This window comes from Chlorocebus sabaeus, chromosome 2 (genome assembly GCF_047675955.1).
Source record: "Chlorocebus sabaeus isolate Y175 chromosome 2, mChlSab1.0.hap1, whole genome shotgun sequence".
NCBI lineage: Eukaryota > Metazoa > Chordata > Mammalia > Primates > Cercopithecidae > Chlorocebus > Chlorocebus sabaeus.
Window position 1 is genome coordinate 25,384,057 of NC_132905.1, and position 11,676 is coordinate 25,395,732.

The 11,676-nt window shown below is 56.1% G+C and overlaps 1 protein-coding gene across 1 annotated transcript; it reads right to left on the reverse strand.

Annotated features, from left to right (window-relative positions):
- Positions 1 to 268: 268 nt before the first annotated feature.
- SLC32A1 (solute carrier family 32 member 1) lies at positions 269 to 5,846 on the reverse strand. Its single transcript, XM_008017528.3, has 2 exons — positions 4,907 to 5,846; positions 269 to 2,538 (listed from the first exon to the last, which is right to left on the reverse strand). Exons 1-2 carry the CDS (start codon positions 5,294 to 5,296, stop codon positions 1,351 to 1,353), a joined length of 1,578 nt encoding a protein of 525 aa, XP_008015719.2. The 5' UTR covers positions 5,297 to 5,846; the 3' UTR covers positions 269 to 1,350.
- Positions 5,847 to 11,676: the final 5,830 nt, after the last annotated feature.

Sequence of the window (11,676 nt, forward strand, 5' to 3'; positions counted from 1 at the left end):
GTTCTCCGCTGTGGGAGATGCCTCCTGCCAGGCCAGATTGGCTCCTGGCTCTGGGGGCCTGGCGAAAGGCACAGCCCACTTCTGATTTCCCTTATAGCCCTCTTCACAATCTGAAGTCAGGCTGTGGATTCCTGCCTGCCCTTGTTTATTGCCTATCTCCACCTCACTAGACTGTAAGCTCCAGGAGGGCAAGGCTGAGTGTCTTTCTCTAGGTTTCCAACACTGCCCCAGCCCTGACCGGCTGCTTATAAATATTTGTTGAACAAATTTATAAGGTTCTGGTCCATAAAAGCTCCTCCTGTCCCACTCTGTTTTGAGATTGGAAGTTGAGAACCTCCACCAAATTCTCAGACGGACCCGCCCCGGGGGAGAGATTAGAACAAACCTCGTCCTGGCAGCCGAGGGGCCGATACAGCACTCTCCGTCTTCTGCTTCCTCCTCATACCTGAAGCCTCCTCGACACCAACTAATCTTTGTGCTCCCTAGAGCCCTGCCCCGACCCTTTAACCACAGCTGCTCCCCATGTCCGATTTCAGCCGGCGGGAGCCAGTTCCCACTCCTCCCAGCGCCAGGGGATCCCGGCTGGTACGAACTTACAAACCCGACACCAGGCCGCGCAAGCCTTTGTCTCTTCTTTATTTGCGGATATAATTATGCACCGCACTCTAAATTAGAGATAGATTTTTTTCTGATATACATTTCATCTTATTCACCACGAGCACACCACACGCACAGTAGAACAGTTCCACACCTGATAAATTGCACAAGATGAGAGTTTAGATTCCTGAAAACCGGCAGGCAAGCTGGCCCCGCCGCGGCTTCTCGCCTCCCGGCTTCGTTGAAGGAAATCTCCCGCCCAAAATGGATTTCCCAGTCAGCCTTTCCCGCTGCAGGGTTGAAACGTCTCCGGAAAGGGAAGCGCTCTTGCTGGAAATGGCTGGACGCTGTAGATTCCGAGCACTGGATGGATGTGAAATGTCCCCCCAAGGTCAAGTTTCCACGCCTGCGAGCTGCGCCCCCTCTCCCTCACTTCCCACCCCCCTTGGTGACTGGAACCACAGTGTCAGGGCCCCACTTGGAAGGACAGAGAACCCTGCCCGCAAATGCGCCCTGCCTTCCCCCAAAACCAGGGTGTTGTGGAAAAGAAAAGACAACAGAAACGCAGACGCGATGGATCGTGAATCCCTATCCCCTCCCACCCCCCATCCCCGAATAATCAGAAACTAGGAACCAGAGATGTTTAAAGCTTGGCTTCCCAAGCGCGGCGGGAGGGCGCACTGGGCTGGTGGGGGAGGGGGGAGGAGAGAACGGGGAGAGCGCGGAAGCGCGGCGGGGGCTCGCCCTTGAGCCCTAGTCCTCCGCGTTGGTTCGGTAGGCCTCGATGAGGCCCTCGAGGGAGTGCACGAAACCGGACACGCTGCAGATGCCGCCGATGACGAAGATGGCGACGTCGAAGAAGACTTGGTGCCACAGCAGCTTGCGCCAGAGCAGGCGCAGGTGAAAGAGGCTGGGCAACAAGAAACAGAGGCCGGCGCCCGTGAGGCTGCCGGTGAGGCCCATGAGCAGCGCGAAATGCGGCACATAGATGGCCATGAGCAGCGTGAAGACGACAAGCGCGCAGCGCAGCGTCAGCCCCCAGGACTTCAGGCGCCCGTCGCCGCCGTAGCAGGCCGGGAAAAAGGCTCGGCTGCCTTCCTGGAAGAGCGACTTCTCCAGAACCTCGACAGCGGCGAAGAATGGCAGAGGATAGGACAACAGCGCCTTGGCCACCAGAAAGATGTTGACCACGGCGCGGATGGAGCCAGGCAGGTTATCCGTGATGACCTCCTTGGTCTCGTCGGCCCAGGTGAGGTAGGCGACGAGTGCGAAGAGGCCCTTGAGCACGCAGGCGGCGATGTGCGTCCAGTTCATCATGCAGTGGAACTCGCTGGGCTGCTGCATATTGCCCTCCAGCGAAGGCAGGAAGATCTGCGACGTGTAGCTGAACACAATAATGCCAATGGAGATGGGGAACTTCTTGACGTCGATGTAGAACTTGACCTTCTCCCAGGCCCAGTCGCGTGCCCGCGACAGACAGTAGGCTATGACTAGGATATTGATGACGAAGTGGGCCAGAGTGCACAGCAGACTGAACTTGGACACGGCCTTGAGGTTCTTAAGGAAGGCGCAAGGCAGGAGCACGGCCGTGGCGATAATGGACCAGGACTTCTGCGACACAGGCAGCCCCGGGAAGCTGTTGTACATGAGGTTGCCACTCACCACCACGTACAGGATGCACGTCATCACTAGCTCGATGATCTGCGCCACGTTCACCACGCGGCCTCCCAACGTGGGGAAGCGCGGGGCGCAGCAGGCGTTGGCTATGGCCACGTAAGAGTCCCGCACGCGCACCACCTCGCCGTCTTCATTCTCCTCGTACAGGCACGCGATGAGGATCTTGCCGGTGTAGCAGCACACCACGGCGGCGAAGATGATGAGGAACAACCCCAGGTAGCCGCCGTGCAGGATGGCGTAGGGTAGGCCCAGCACGAACATACCCTGTGGGGCGGAGAGGCAACCAGACGCGGACGCTCAGCGAACTTAGCAACCGATGAGGGGCCCGGGGGGCGTGGCTTAACGCTGTGGCCAGAAGGGGGCGCTAAAGACACTGAGAATTGGGTCTGAGTCGCCGGGGAGGAGAGGTTAAGGGCAGGCTGCGGGGTGGATGTAGGGGAGCTAATAGTGAGCCCCGATGTCGAGCCAGAGATGGAGAGGGAGGGATGTATGGATGGATCTGAGAAGGAAAGGTGAGCTAATGGCTGGAGGTAGCGAGAGGGCTAGGGTGGAAGAGGGCTGAGAATAGGCAGAAGCCACAGGAGGCAAAGGAGATACTTCGGGATGGTTTCTGGGGACACGACCAGAATGAGGAGTTGGGGGAGGAGATGAGAAGGGGCAGGAGGGAGGGTAGTCGGAAAGGGGCGCTAAGAAAGGTAGAGAGCTGGGCCTGAGCCACTGGAAAGAGAGGGCACGGGATTTGTGGTGGGGCTGGAGTGGGTCACGGGAGCTAAAGAAGGAAACTCGGGAGTCTCAGGCTCAAACCAGAGGAGGAACGTTGAAGGCGGCAGTTGTGGCGGGGAAAGGAGATAGAGTAGAGAGGGAGAGGGGTTGAAGGTGGGGCAAAGAACAGAGACAATGTGGACATGTGCCTCCCCTGGGAGGCAAGAACAGAGACAATGTGGACATGCTTGGGGGAGCATGGCGCGGGGAGGAGGAAGCAGGGTTGGAAACTGAGAGTCTTAGGACAAGGGTGGAGTTACAGTGTGGCGAGGGCGATTCCTAAAGAAGGGGACTAAGTGGAGGCTGCGGAGGCAAGTAGGAGGAGGAGCTTGGCAGGAAGGCGCCAGAGCGGCGGGCCGGAAAGCCGAACCGAGCAGGAGTCTAGAACCAGAAGCTTCAGGGTCGGGCGGACAGGGCTGTACGGTTTAGAATCCACATGGGGACTAAGAGCTAACGAAATCCAGGGTCCTGGAGGCCTGCAAGCCTCCAGCCTCCTGCCCTGGCCTCCCTTGGGGCCTATCAAACGGAGCTTTGAAAGACGCCCCGGGAAGGCGCGGGAGACAGCGAAGGCGGGAGCAGCCCCGGGTCCGTGATCCAGCAAGGCCGTCTCGCCGGGACCCGGAATGGAAAGCGCCTTGGGTCGGGCCATCTTGTGTTCAGGGCCCGGTGGAGTCCTGCTGACCCCGAGATATCGAGCAACCCCTGGAAGGCCTCTGCTCCCAGGAAACCTGCCTTCCGTGGCCCCAGAGATAGTGCGCTCTAGGGACGCCGCGGAGCCAAGCTGTAAGGGTCCAAGGGTGCCTAGAGCTGAAGTCTCCTTCCGCCCAGAAAGCCGCAGCCTGCCAGCCACTGCTGGCTCGGAGGTCGTTGCCAAGACTCCAAACCTACTCCCAGTGGAAGAGTCCTGCGCTGCCTGGTGGGGAGTGGGGGGTGGGAATAAGGGGAGAGGGCCTAGAGAGCAGGGGTCATTCTTAGCCTCTGGAGAGGGCTTCGCCAGGGTCACATGCGGAGAAGCTGGCCGCCTCTTTGCGGTGCAGCCGGGATTTCGGGCGAGAGGGGTGAGTCTGTGCACAGGTAATGCCGGATTATTGCGGACTAAATGTGCTTGTGTGGGAGCATGTGTGTGCGTTCGTATGTGTACACCTGTATGTCTCCAGCAGGCAGCACCTGAGGGAGCAGGCTGGTTCCTCTCTGCATGCCTCTGTGCATGTGTGTATGCATATGTTCAAACGAGTATTCGTGTGTTTGGTATGTGCAGGTACATGCTTTTGTGTATGGAGATGTAGGGGTGTATGCAGGTGCATTTGGGGATAGTACTGTGGTCTATATATAGATGCATGTCGTGTGCGCCTGTGCCTGCGCGTTTGTTCGTGGGAAGGGGGGCTGTGGGTATGTGGTGTGCCTGCCTGTGTACGTGTGCGTGTCAATGCGTGTGTGCGGGGGGAGGAGACTCCGAGCTCAGTGATTTCCCCTTCTTCTTTCCTCCCAAAAATGCAGCTGTGAATCCGTTCCAGAGTCCAAGACCAAATCGTGCCCTCCAATCCTGATTTTCTTTCTTTCTCGTCCCTCCCCGCTCCCCCCGCCCCAATTTCCTTCACTTTTGCAGTGTCTCCGGACAGGTGTCTCAAACCGAACCTCAGCCTAGCGGTCTTGCAGCTGGTGCCATGGGAGGGAGTGTGGGTTAGGGCGGGAGACACCGCCTGGGGGCGTAGGTCCCCGCGCAGGGCTTGGAGGGATGGAGAAAGGGAGATTCCTGGGTTCAGGAGGGGGTCTCGAGGCTGAGATCACCCGGTGACTCTGTCGGGGGCAGAGCCTGGCAGGCTGAGCTGGGAGGGGGGAGGGCAGGCAGAACTGGGAATCCCGAGCTCACCTGGATGGCGTTGGTCACGTTCCAGCCTGCCTCCCACGCTGTGATCTTGGGCTTGTCGTGGCCCCCGAACTCACCACCAGCTCCCACCTGGTCCTTGGAACCCGAGGGCGGCAGAGGAGCGCCGCTGCCGCGCTGATAATGGATGTCTCCCTCGACGGGCGGTTCAGCGCCCTCGTCCCCGCAGGGCTCGCCCTCGGCTTTCAGGATGTCCATCTGCAGGCCCTGGCGGTGCTCAAAGTCGAGGTCATCGCAGTGCGCGAAGCCCACCGCCTCCTCATCCGTGGCCGCCTGAAAACCCATCCTGGCGAACATGCCGCTCACCTTGGCCTGGGACTTGTTGGACACGGACGTGGCCACGTTGGACAGCTTGCTGCGGAGCAAGGTGGCCATGGCGGCGGTGGGGACAGCGGAAAGGACAGAAGGAGAGGATGCGGGGAACGCGATGTAAGACGGCGAGGGCCGGGGGGGCGCAAAGTCGCTATCTCCGCTTGCTCTCCGCGCGGCGCCCCGGGGCTCTCTGGCTCATGACCCTCGCAGCCGGCGTTCGAGGCTCGCTCAGGGCTGGACCGGGCAAGCTGGCAGCAGGTCTGGCAGAGCGGCGGCGGCGGCGGCAGTGGCTAGTGCACTGCGGAGCTGCCGCGGGGCGCGGGCTGGGCTGCGGAGGGCGGCGGCGGCGGCGGCGGCAACGGCGTCAGAGCAGCTACGCGAAGCTGGCGCGGCGCCCCCACCGGTGCGCGGCCCAATGCGCTCCCGCCCCTCGGAATCAGGCGGTGCGGGGGTGGGGGCCTGGAGAAAGGAAATACCCGGAGGCAGGGGACGTGAGGAAGGGGCTAGGATAAGAGAAAGGGGGCGCCGAGGGATTCAGACGTGAGCTGGGGGCAGGAGAAGGGCGCCCTTGGGAAGGAGGCGGGAGGGAGCGCGTGAAAGAGGGAGCGCCCAGGGCAGGGGAGGTGGGAGGGGGGGCGAAGTGCTGCATTTCTAGGGGAGGTGCTAAGCTCGCATCCTGGCCCTTCCCACCTCGCCGCCGCAGGGAGGGAGGGGGCCGGCATGGGCTGATGCTTGTAGTCTCCCGCCCCCGGACCACCCCCTCCAGAGTCCGGCAGCTGTGCAGCCCCAGATCCGCTGGCTAAGGACTGGTCTGGGCGCCCCGAAAGCCCGCAGGACTGAGTTGTCAGTCTCTGGAGGAGCGGGTCGTCTAGAAGTCAGTCTGTTTCCCTGGCACCCATCCTTCGCCCTTAAACCTGGCCGCGAGTCCCCCTTGCGGGTATAAGTGTCTGGCATGGATCGCTCCCAAGGAAGCTCAGCCTCAGGCTCAGTCACCTGGGCTCTCTCCGACCGTCCAGGGACGCCGCGAGGAAAGCGATTGTGCGGATCGCTCGCCACCAGCCGCTCTCCAAATGTGTGCAGAATGGAGGCGAAAGGTTGGCTTTTCGCTTTCTTTCCGTTTGGGGGGTCTGGAAGAAGGCAGGACTCTATGAGGACACCTCTTGGCAGCCTCCTAGCGGGTCTGCGAATGTCCAAGCCGAGAGGGGCGCAGACACGGCCAGGTGCGGAGGAAAGAAGGGCTCTCGGCGCTGCAGGACGGAGGAAGCGGAGGCTCGCGGTGCGCTGGAGCCCTGCTCCGACGGCCGCCTCCAGGCGGTGAGAGACGGTTGATTGGGGAACCAGTGTGTGAGCGCGAGTAAGGGAGAGACCCAGAGACAAAGACCAATGCTGCATCAGACACTGCTTGAGGCTGGATCAGTGTGGCCTCCGCGAGTGAGGTTTGGTAACCGCGTGTATTCTGTGTCTGTGTGGTTTTGTGCGCATTCGAGTGTGTGTGCCGGAGCTGGTGTGTTGGATTGCGTATGTGTTCCCGAATGGCGTTGCCTACGTTCGTGCCTGTGTGAGTCCCTTTGTAGTAGTCTCCGTGAAGGTCCGCTGTTCTGAATGGGTCCCTGTGTAAGTCCCCAGTTGAGGTCCTGGCCGGACTCCTCCTGAGCAGTAAACCGCAGGGCTTCACCTGGCAGTCCTAGCCTGAATGGAGAAGTAGCGGCTGCGACTGGAAGTGGGGGCGGGGGCGGACAGAAAAACCGAAAGAAACAAAAAAGGAAGCGGCTGCCTATCTCCCCTCTCCCGAGGCCCTTTCTCCCTGGGAACCCCAGTCCACTCCTTCTCTGCAGTATTTCTAGATTAGCTCACGTCAGCGCACAAGTAGGGCGGCCCGAGGGCTTTGGCCAGAGAGTTGGAGCTGCCAGGACAAGACAGGCTTCCCTCTCTACACCCTCCCGCCTCCTGCCACCTCCTCCCAGCCCAAGCACCTCCCAGTCTCCTGGAGGAGGCTTCTCTCCAGATAGGGAACCTCCACCACATTGGACAGAGATGCTCCTAACCTCTCCCCAGGTACCCCCTTACATTCCCCAGAAGCTCTGGAAAGCCCCTAACTCCTGCCTGGTGGAAACCAAGACAGAAATCCTCTTCTTAGCCTCCAGCTACTAAGACCAAAAAACAAAACAAAACAAAACAAAAAAAGACCTCTCCATAGAACCCTCCTCCAAATACAGACACTCCAAGTCATGATAGAACCCAGAACAAAGACAGGAAAGAGATTCTTCCTCCAAACACAGAGATCCTCTCCTCCAAGGAAGCTTCGAAATAGAAGCAATCCCCCTTCCGAAATTTGCCCTGTACAGAGACCCTCGGCCCACCCCAATTCTCAGATATAGGAAAGAGAGAGAGAGAGAATTTTCCCTACAGATTCCTGTAGACAAAGACCTCCACATCCTAATCACCATCCTCTCCCCTTCTGTTTCTGGTGAAATTCTTTGGCCCACATAAGATGATCTGGACAGAGGCTGGGTCTTTGTAGGGTTCCCCAGTGCCTCCTCCATCCCATTACACCCAGACCTTAGGACAGCCACTGATGCCTTCTCCGATAAGTGAATCTAAAGTGGGCTGTGATGTTTTTTCATCGGTAAGAGATAGGGTCATTTATTCCTTCATTCAGTGAACTTTTTCACAGCTCTTCCTGTGCATGTGATTCTGTTCTGGCTATTCTGGGAATTGTCACGATGACATAAGCATAGTCTCTTCCTACACTCCCCACTCCAATTCTTGGGTCTAGGAGGGACCTTAGAAAGCCCTCAGTCCAATTTTCCTTTCTGCAGTGTTTAAACCTCCCCCAAACATCCCAACAGAACCTCACATTTATCCTAGTTTTACAGACAAGCAAACTCAGGCCTGAGCAAGGAAGTGTCCTGCCCAAGGTCACACAGAATCCAGGTTATAGCCCGGCTAGAACCCCCAGGAATCCTAAGGCTCTCCCCAGCATGCCTTGCCCTGCACTACCTCATCTTGTCCTTACATCCTTTCTCCCTGGTTGTTGTTTGGTATTTGGCCACTTCATTGTCCAAAGAGATGAAATTCAAAATCAGATTCTAGTCCCCCTGGCTATAATTAGATGCCAGCAGTTGGGAAAGGAACTCCCATATTTCCCTCTTTTCCTGCTGTTTGTAATAAATGCCTCTTCCCAGGCTGAAGGCAGGTGTGGCAAGCTCTCAAACAACCCACACTTTATTGAATAATTCTACTCCATCACATACTAACTCTGTAACATTGACTACTTCCTTGACTTCTCCTAGCTTCCATTTCCTCATCTCTAAAATGTGAAAATAAGAATAACAGCCTCATAGAATTATTGAGAAAATTCAATGAACTCTTGTATATGAAATGCTTAACAGGTGCTGCATGCCCAATACGTGACAGCAATTATTTTATGATTGTTGTAGTTACTATACTCAATGGCCAGTTCTCAGTGTGGGGCGGGGGGCGGAAATGGGAGTGCACAAGAAAAAGCCTCCGATTGGGTCTTGGGGTTGAGTGAATTGGAATGTACGTCTTCTGTCTTTGCAGCTCTCTGTCCCTATTCCTCACAGTCCCAAGCTGACCTAGAGAGAAGGGACTGGAAGTCAGGAGCAGGGAGAGGGCAGAGCTCAGGAGACTAATGACTTCCCTTGCTGGTACTGAGCTGGGCTCTGCTCTGGTGAAGCCATTAACCTCCAAATTCTCCCAAATAACTCCTCTAGAGGGGTCCCCTAGGAGAGGATTTTGCAGTAGGCTGGTCCCCTGAGTTGAAGCACAATACACATATACATTCACATAGAGCATGACAAGCCGATGGATAGATGTACAAAAACATGAGGACAACATAGAGATTCTAGCAGATTGAACAGAGCATTCTAGTACATTGACAGAGCAACACACAGGTCACAAACAGGCCAGCACACAGATAGACATATGCAAGATTTGTACCAAGACCGCCTGCCATACAAAGAAATCAGGACAGACACTGGCGGGTCCCTCTGCATGGGCAGAGGCACCTGGATAACAGGCTCAGACACACAGCAGTGCAAGGACAGGTAAACACACACACACACACTGACAAGCTCCCATACACAAGAAATCACACACACACAGTCACACTGAGACCAGTAGTCAGGACTACTCTTGTGTGATCACTGAAGGGGAAAAGAGGAGACAACAAAGGGCAGAAAGAGGCAGGGAAGACATAAAAAGGACCAAGCAGGGAGACAGAGATGGAAGCAGGGCTTGCTGGACACAGCTACCAGCCAGTGGGACACAAAAGTGGCAGAAATGCCACAGCCTTCCTCTTTTGCTGATGCCAGAACCCAGATCTTGTGACTAAGAAACTAAGAACTGGGAGGGTATGTGGGGAGAGAACAGGAGCTGTTGCTACCCAACCTAGGGGTGTCAGAGGGTCTCTCCTGCCAGGGCCACACAGGTTCCTACCTTCTCTTAGGACTTCTGCCAAGCCTTGTGAAGCAAGGACTTCTGGATGAGGAGTTTGGATTAGGAAGGACCTGGATCAGATCCCCTGAAGCCAGGGCCCAGGTGAAATGCACGCACCCGCTCCTGACACATGAACTCAATCTCTCTGTCTTTGATGCCTTCAGTACCCAGGGGGTTAAATGCCTGGCTAACAGAGATGGGAGTCACTTTGGGGGAATAAATAGGGTTAAATAGAACTGGGCTTATCTCCCAGAGCAGACAGCACCATGGGGGAAGGGGAGGCATGGAGTCCTTGAATTAATGGCCTGGAAAGCCAACATCATAAGCATCATTTCGGGGCTGAATGATCACAGAGAGCCCCCTCCCCCTCCCCTGTAGCTCAGAGTCCTCCTTTTCCAGAGCAAAGTCTGCCTGGCAAGTCTTTTCCTGCTGAGGGGACAGGCACTGGCTTCATAAACCACTCCCACCCCCAAGTACCCTGGGGTTGGGACATTGATGAGGTTTTCCTACAGCTGGAGGGAGCCATGTTCACCTTTCCCCAAATCAAAACCCAATTTCCTGATGCTGTGTCCCTGGGCACAAGGGAGGAGAGGGGCAGCAAGGCTGAAGAGCCAGATGGGGGCCCATGCATGGAACAAAGACCCCAATTCGTCTCCCTTCAATGGGACAAATCAAGTGGGTCATTGACCATGTGTTGCTATGAGCTCAGGGTAAGACATATGAAAATACATTCATGACTGTGTATGTACTAGCGGTTTTCCTTGCACACATAGTGAGCATCCCATCTCCAGAGGTGTCCAGGCAGAAGCTGGATGTCCTATCAGAGACAATGTCTAGAGAAGTCCTGCCTCAGGGTAAGGGAGGCTGCATTTCATGACTTCTGGGGTTCAAGGTTCATGCTTTCTGGACTGACAGCTCTGAGAAGGGGTCAGAGAACAGGAGACATGAGGACCCAGGTCTTGCCCTCAGCAGCCTTTAAAACAAGAAGCTGCCTGGACCTGAAGGAGGGGCCCCGGACCTGACTTGGTGGGTTAGACCAATGGTTCCCACGCTGTCCTGAGAACACAGCTTCAGTTATGCTGGGAAGCAGGGAGCATGTCAGTCATATTCCCCACCGTGTCGCCAGCACACAGTAGATGCTCATTCATGGAGATGAATTAAGTCAATGTCACAAAGCCATTTCCTCCTTCCCAAGAATCACACAACAGCCAAAATCCAGCTCTGAATTATGAAAACAGTAGCTCTTCTGAATGGATTTGTCTTTTATGCTCACATCATCTTTTATGTAGTTGAAAGTCAGTCCTACATAGGTGTGTGAGATGTGATTTTTGTTAATCTAAGGCTTGGGGTGCACACCCGGATTCAGGGACTCCTTGCAAGAACACTCAGCACCTACCAGCAGATTCTAGGTCTCTAGGAATCTGTGGGTCACTGGTTATAACTGAGAGAGACAGCTATATTGGGGCTCTGATTCCAGCAAACCCTGGGACAGGGATCCTGGGCTCCAGCAGTGTAAAGGGGCCGTGTATCTGACCTCCTACACTCTCCAGGTGCAAAGCTCGCCTTTACTGAGTGCCCTCTGTGTGCCAGGCACTGCTGAAAGTACGCTCTCAGGATTGTTTCCTTGAATTCTCACAATCCTGAGACTAGCCCACTGTCATCTTAGGAGACTGCAGGCAGGGTCTGCAGGAGTGGACTTGGGGAAATGGATAACTGGATGGGCACAAGCAGGGAAGACGACGGTTGGGAGGAATGTTGATCACTGGGGTCAGGGGAGCTGCAGGTGGTCCTTGCTTTAGTTAGAAGCCTCAAGGGTCAGCCTTTGCTGGTCAAAACCTGCCTTCACCCAGATCTAGAATAATCTATCTCATTGAGTGCTACGGACTGAATTATGACCCCCAAATCCATATGTGGAAGCCCTCCCCCTCAATGTAACTGTATTTGGGGATGCCTCTATAGAAGTGATTAAAGTCAAATGAGGT

What these genes read in the sequence shown, in the direction of transcription:
- SLC32A1 (XM_008017528.3), bottom strand. Translation starts at nt 5,296, where the DNA reads ATGGCCACCTTGCTCCGCAGCAAGCTGTCCAACGTGGCCACGTCCGTG. An exon ending in ACGTGACCAACGCCATCCAG is followed by an intron (nt 2,539 to 4,906) that starts GTGAGCTCGGGA and finishes TCCGCCCCACAG; the next exon opens with GGTATGTTCGTGCTGGGCCT.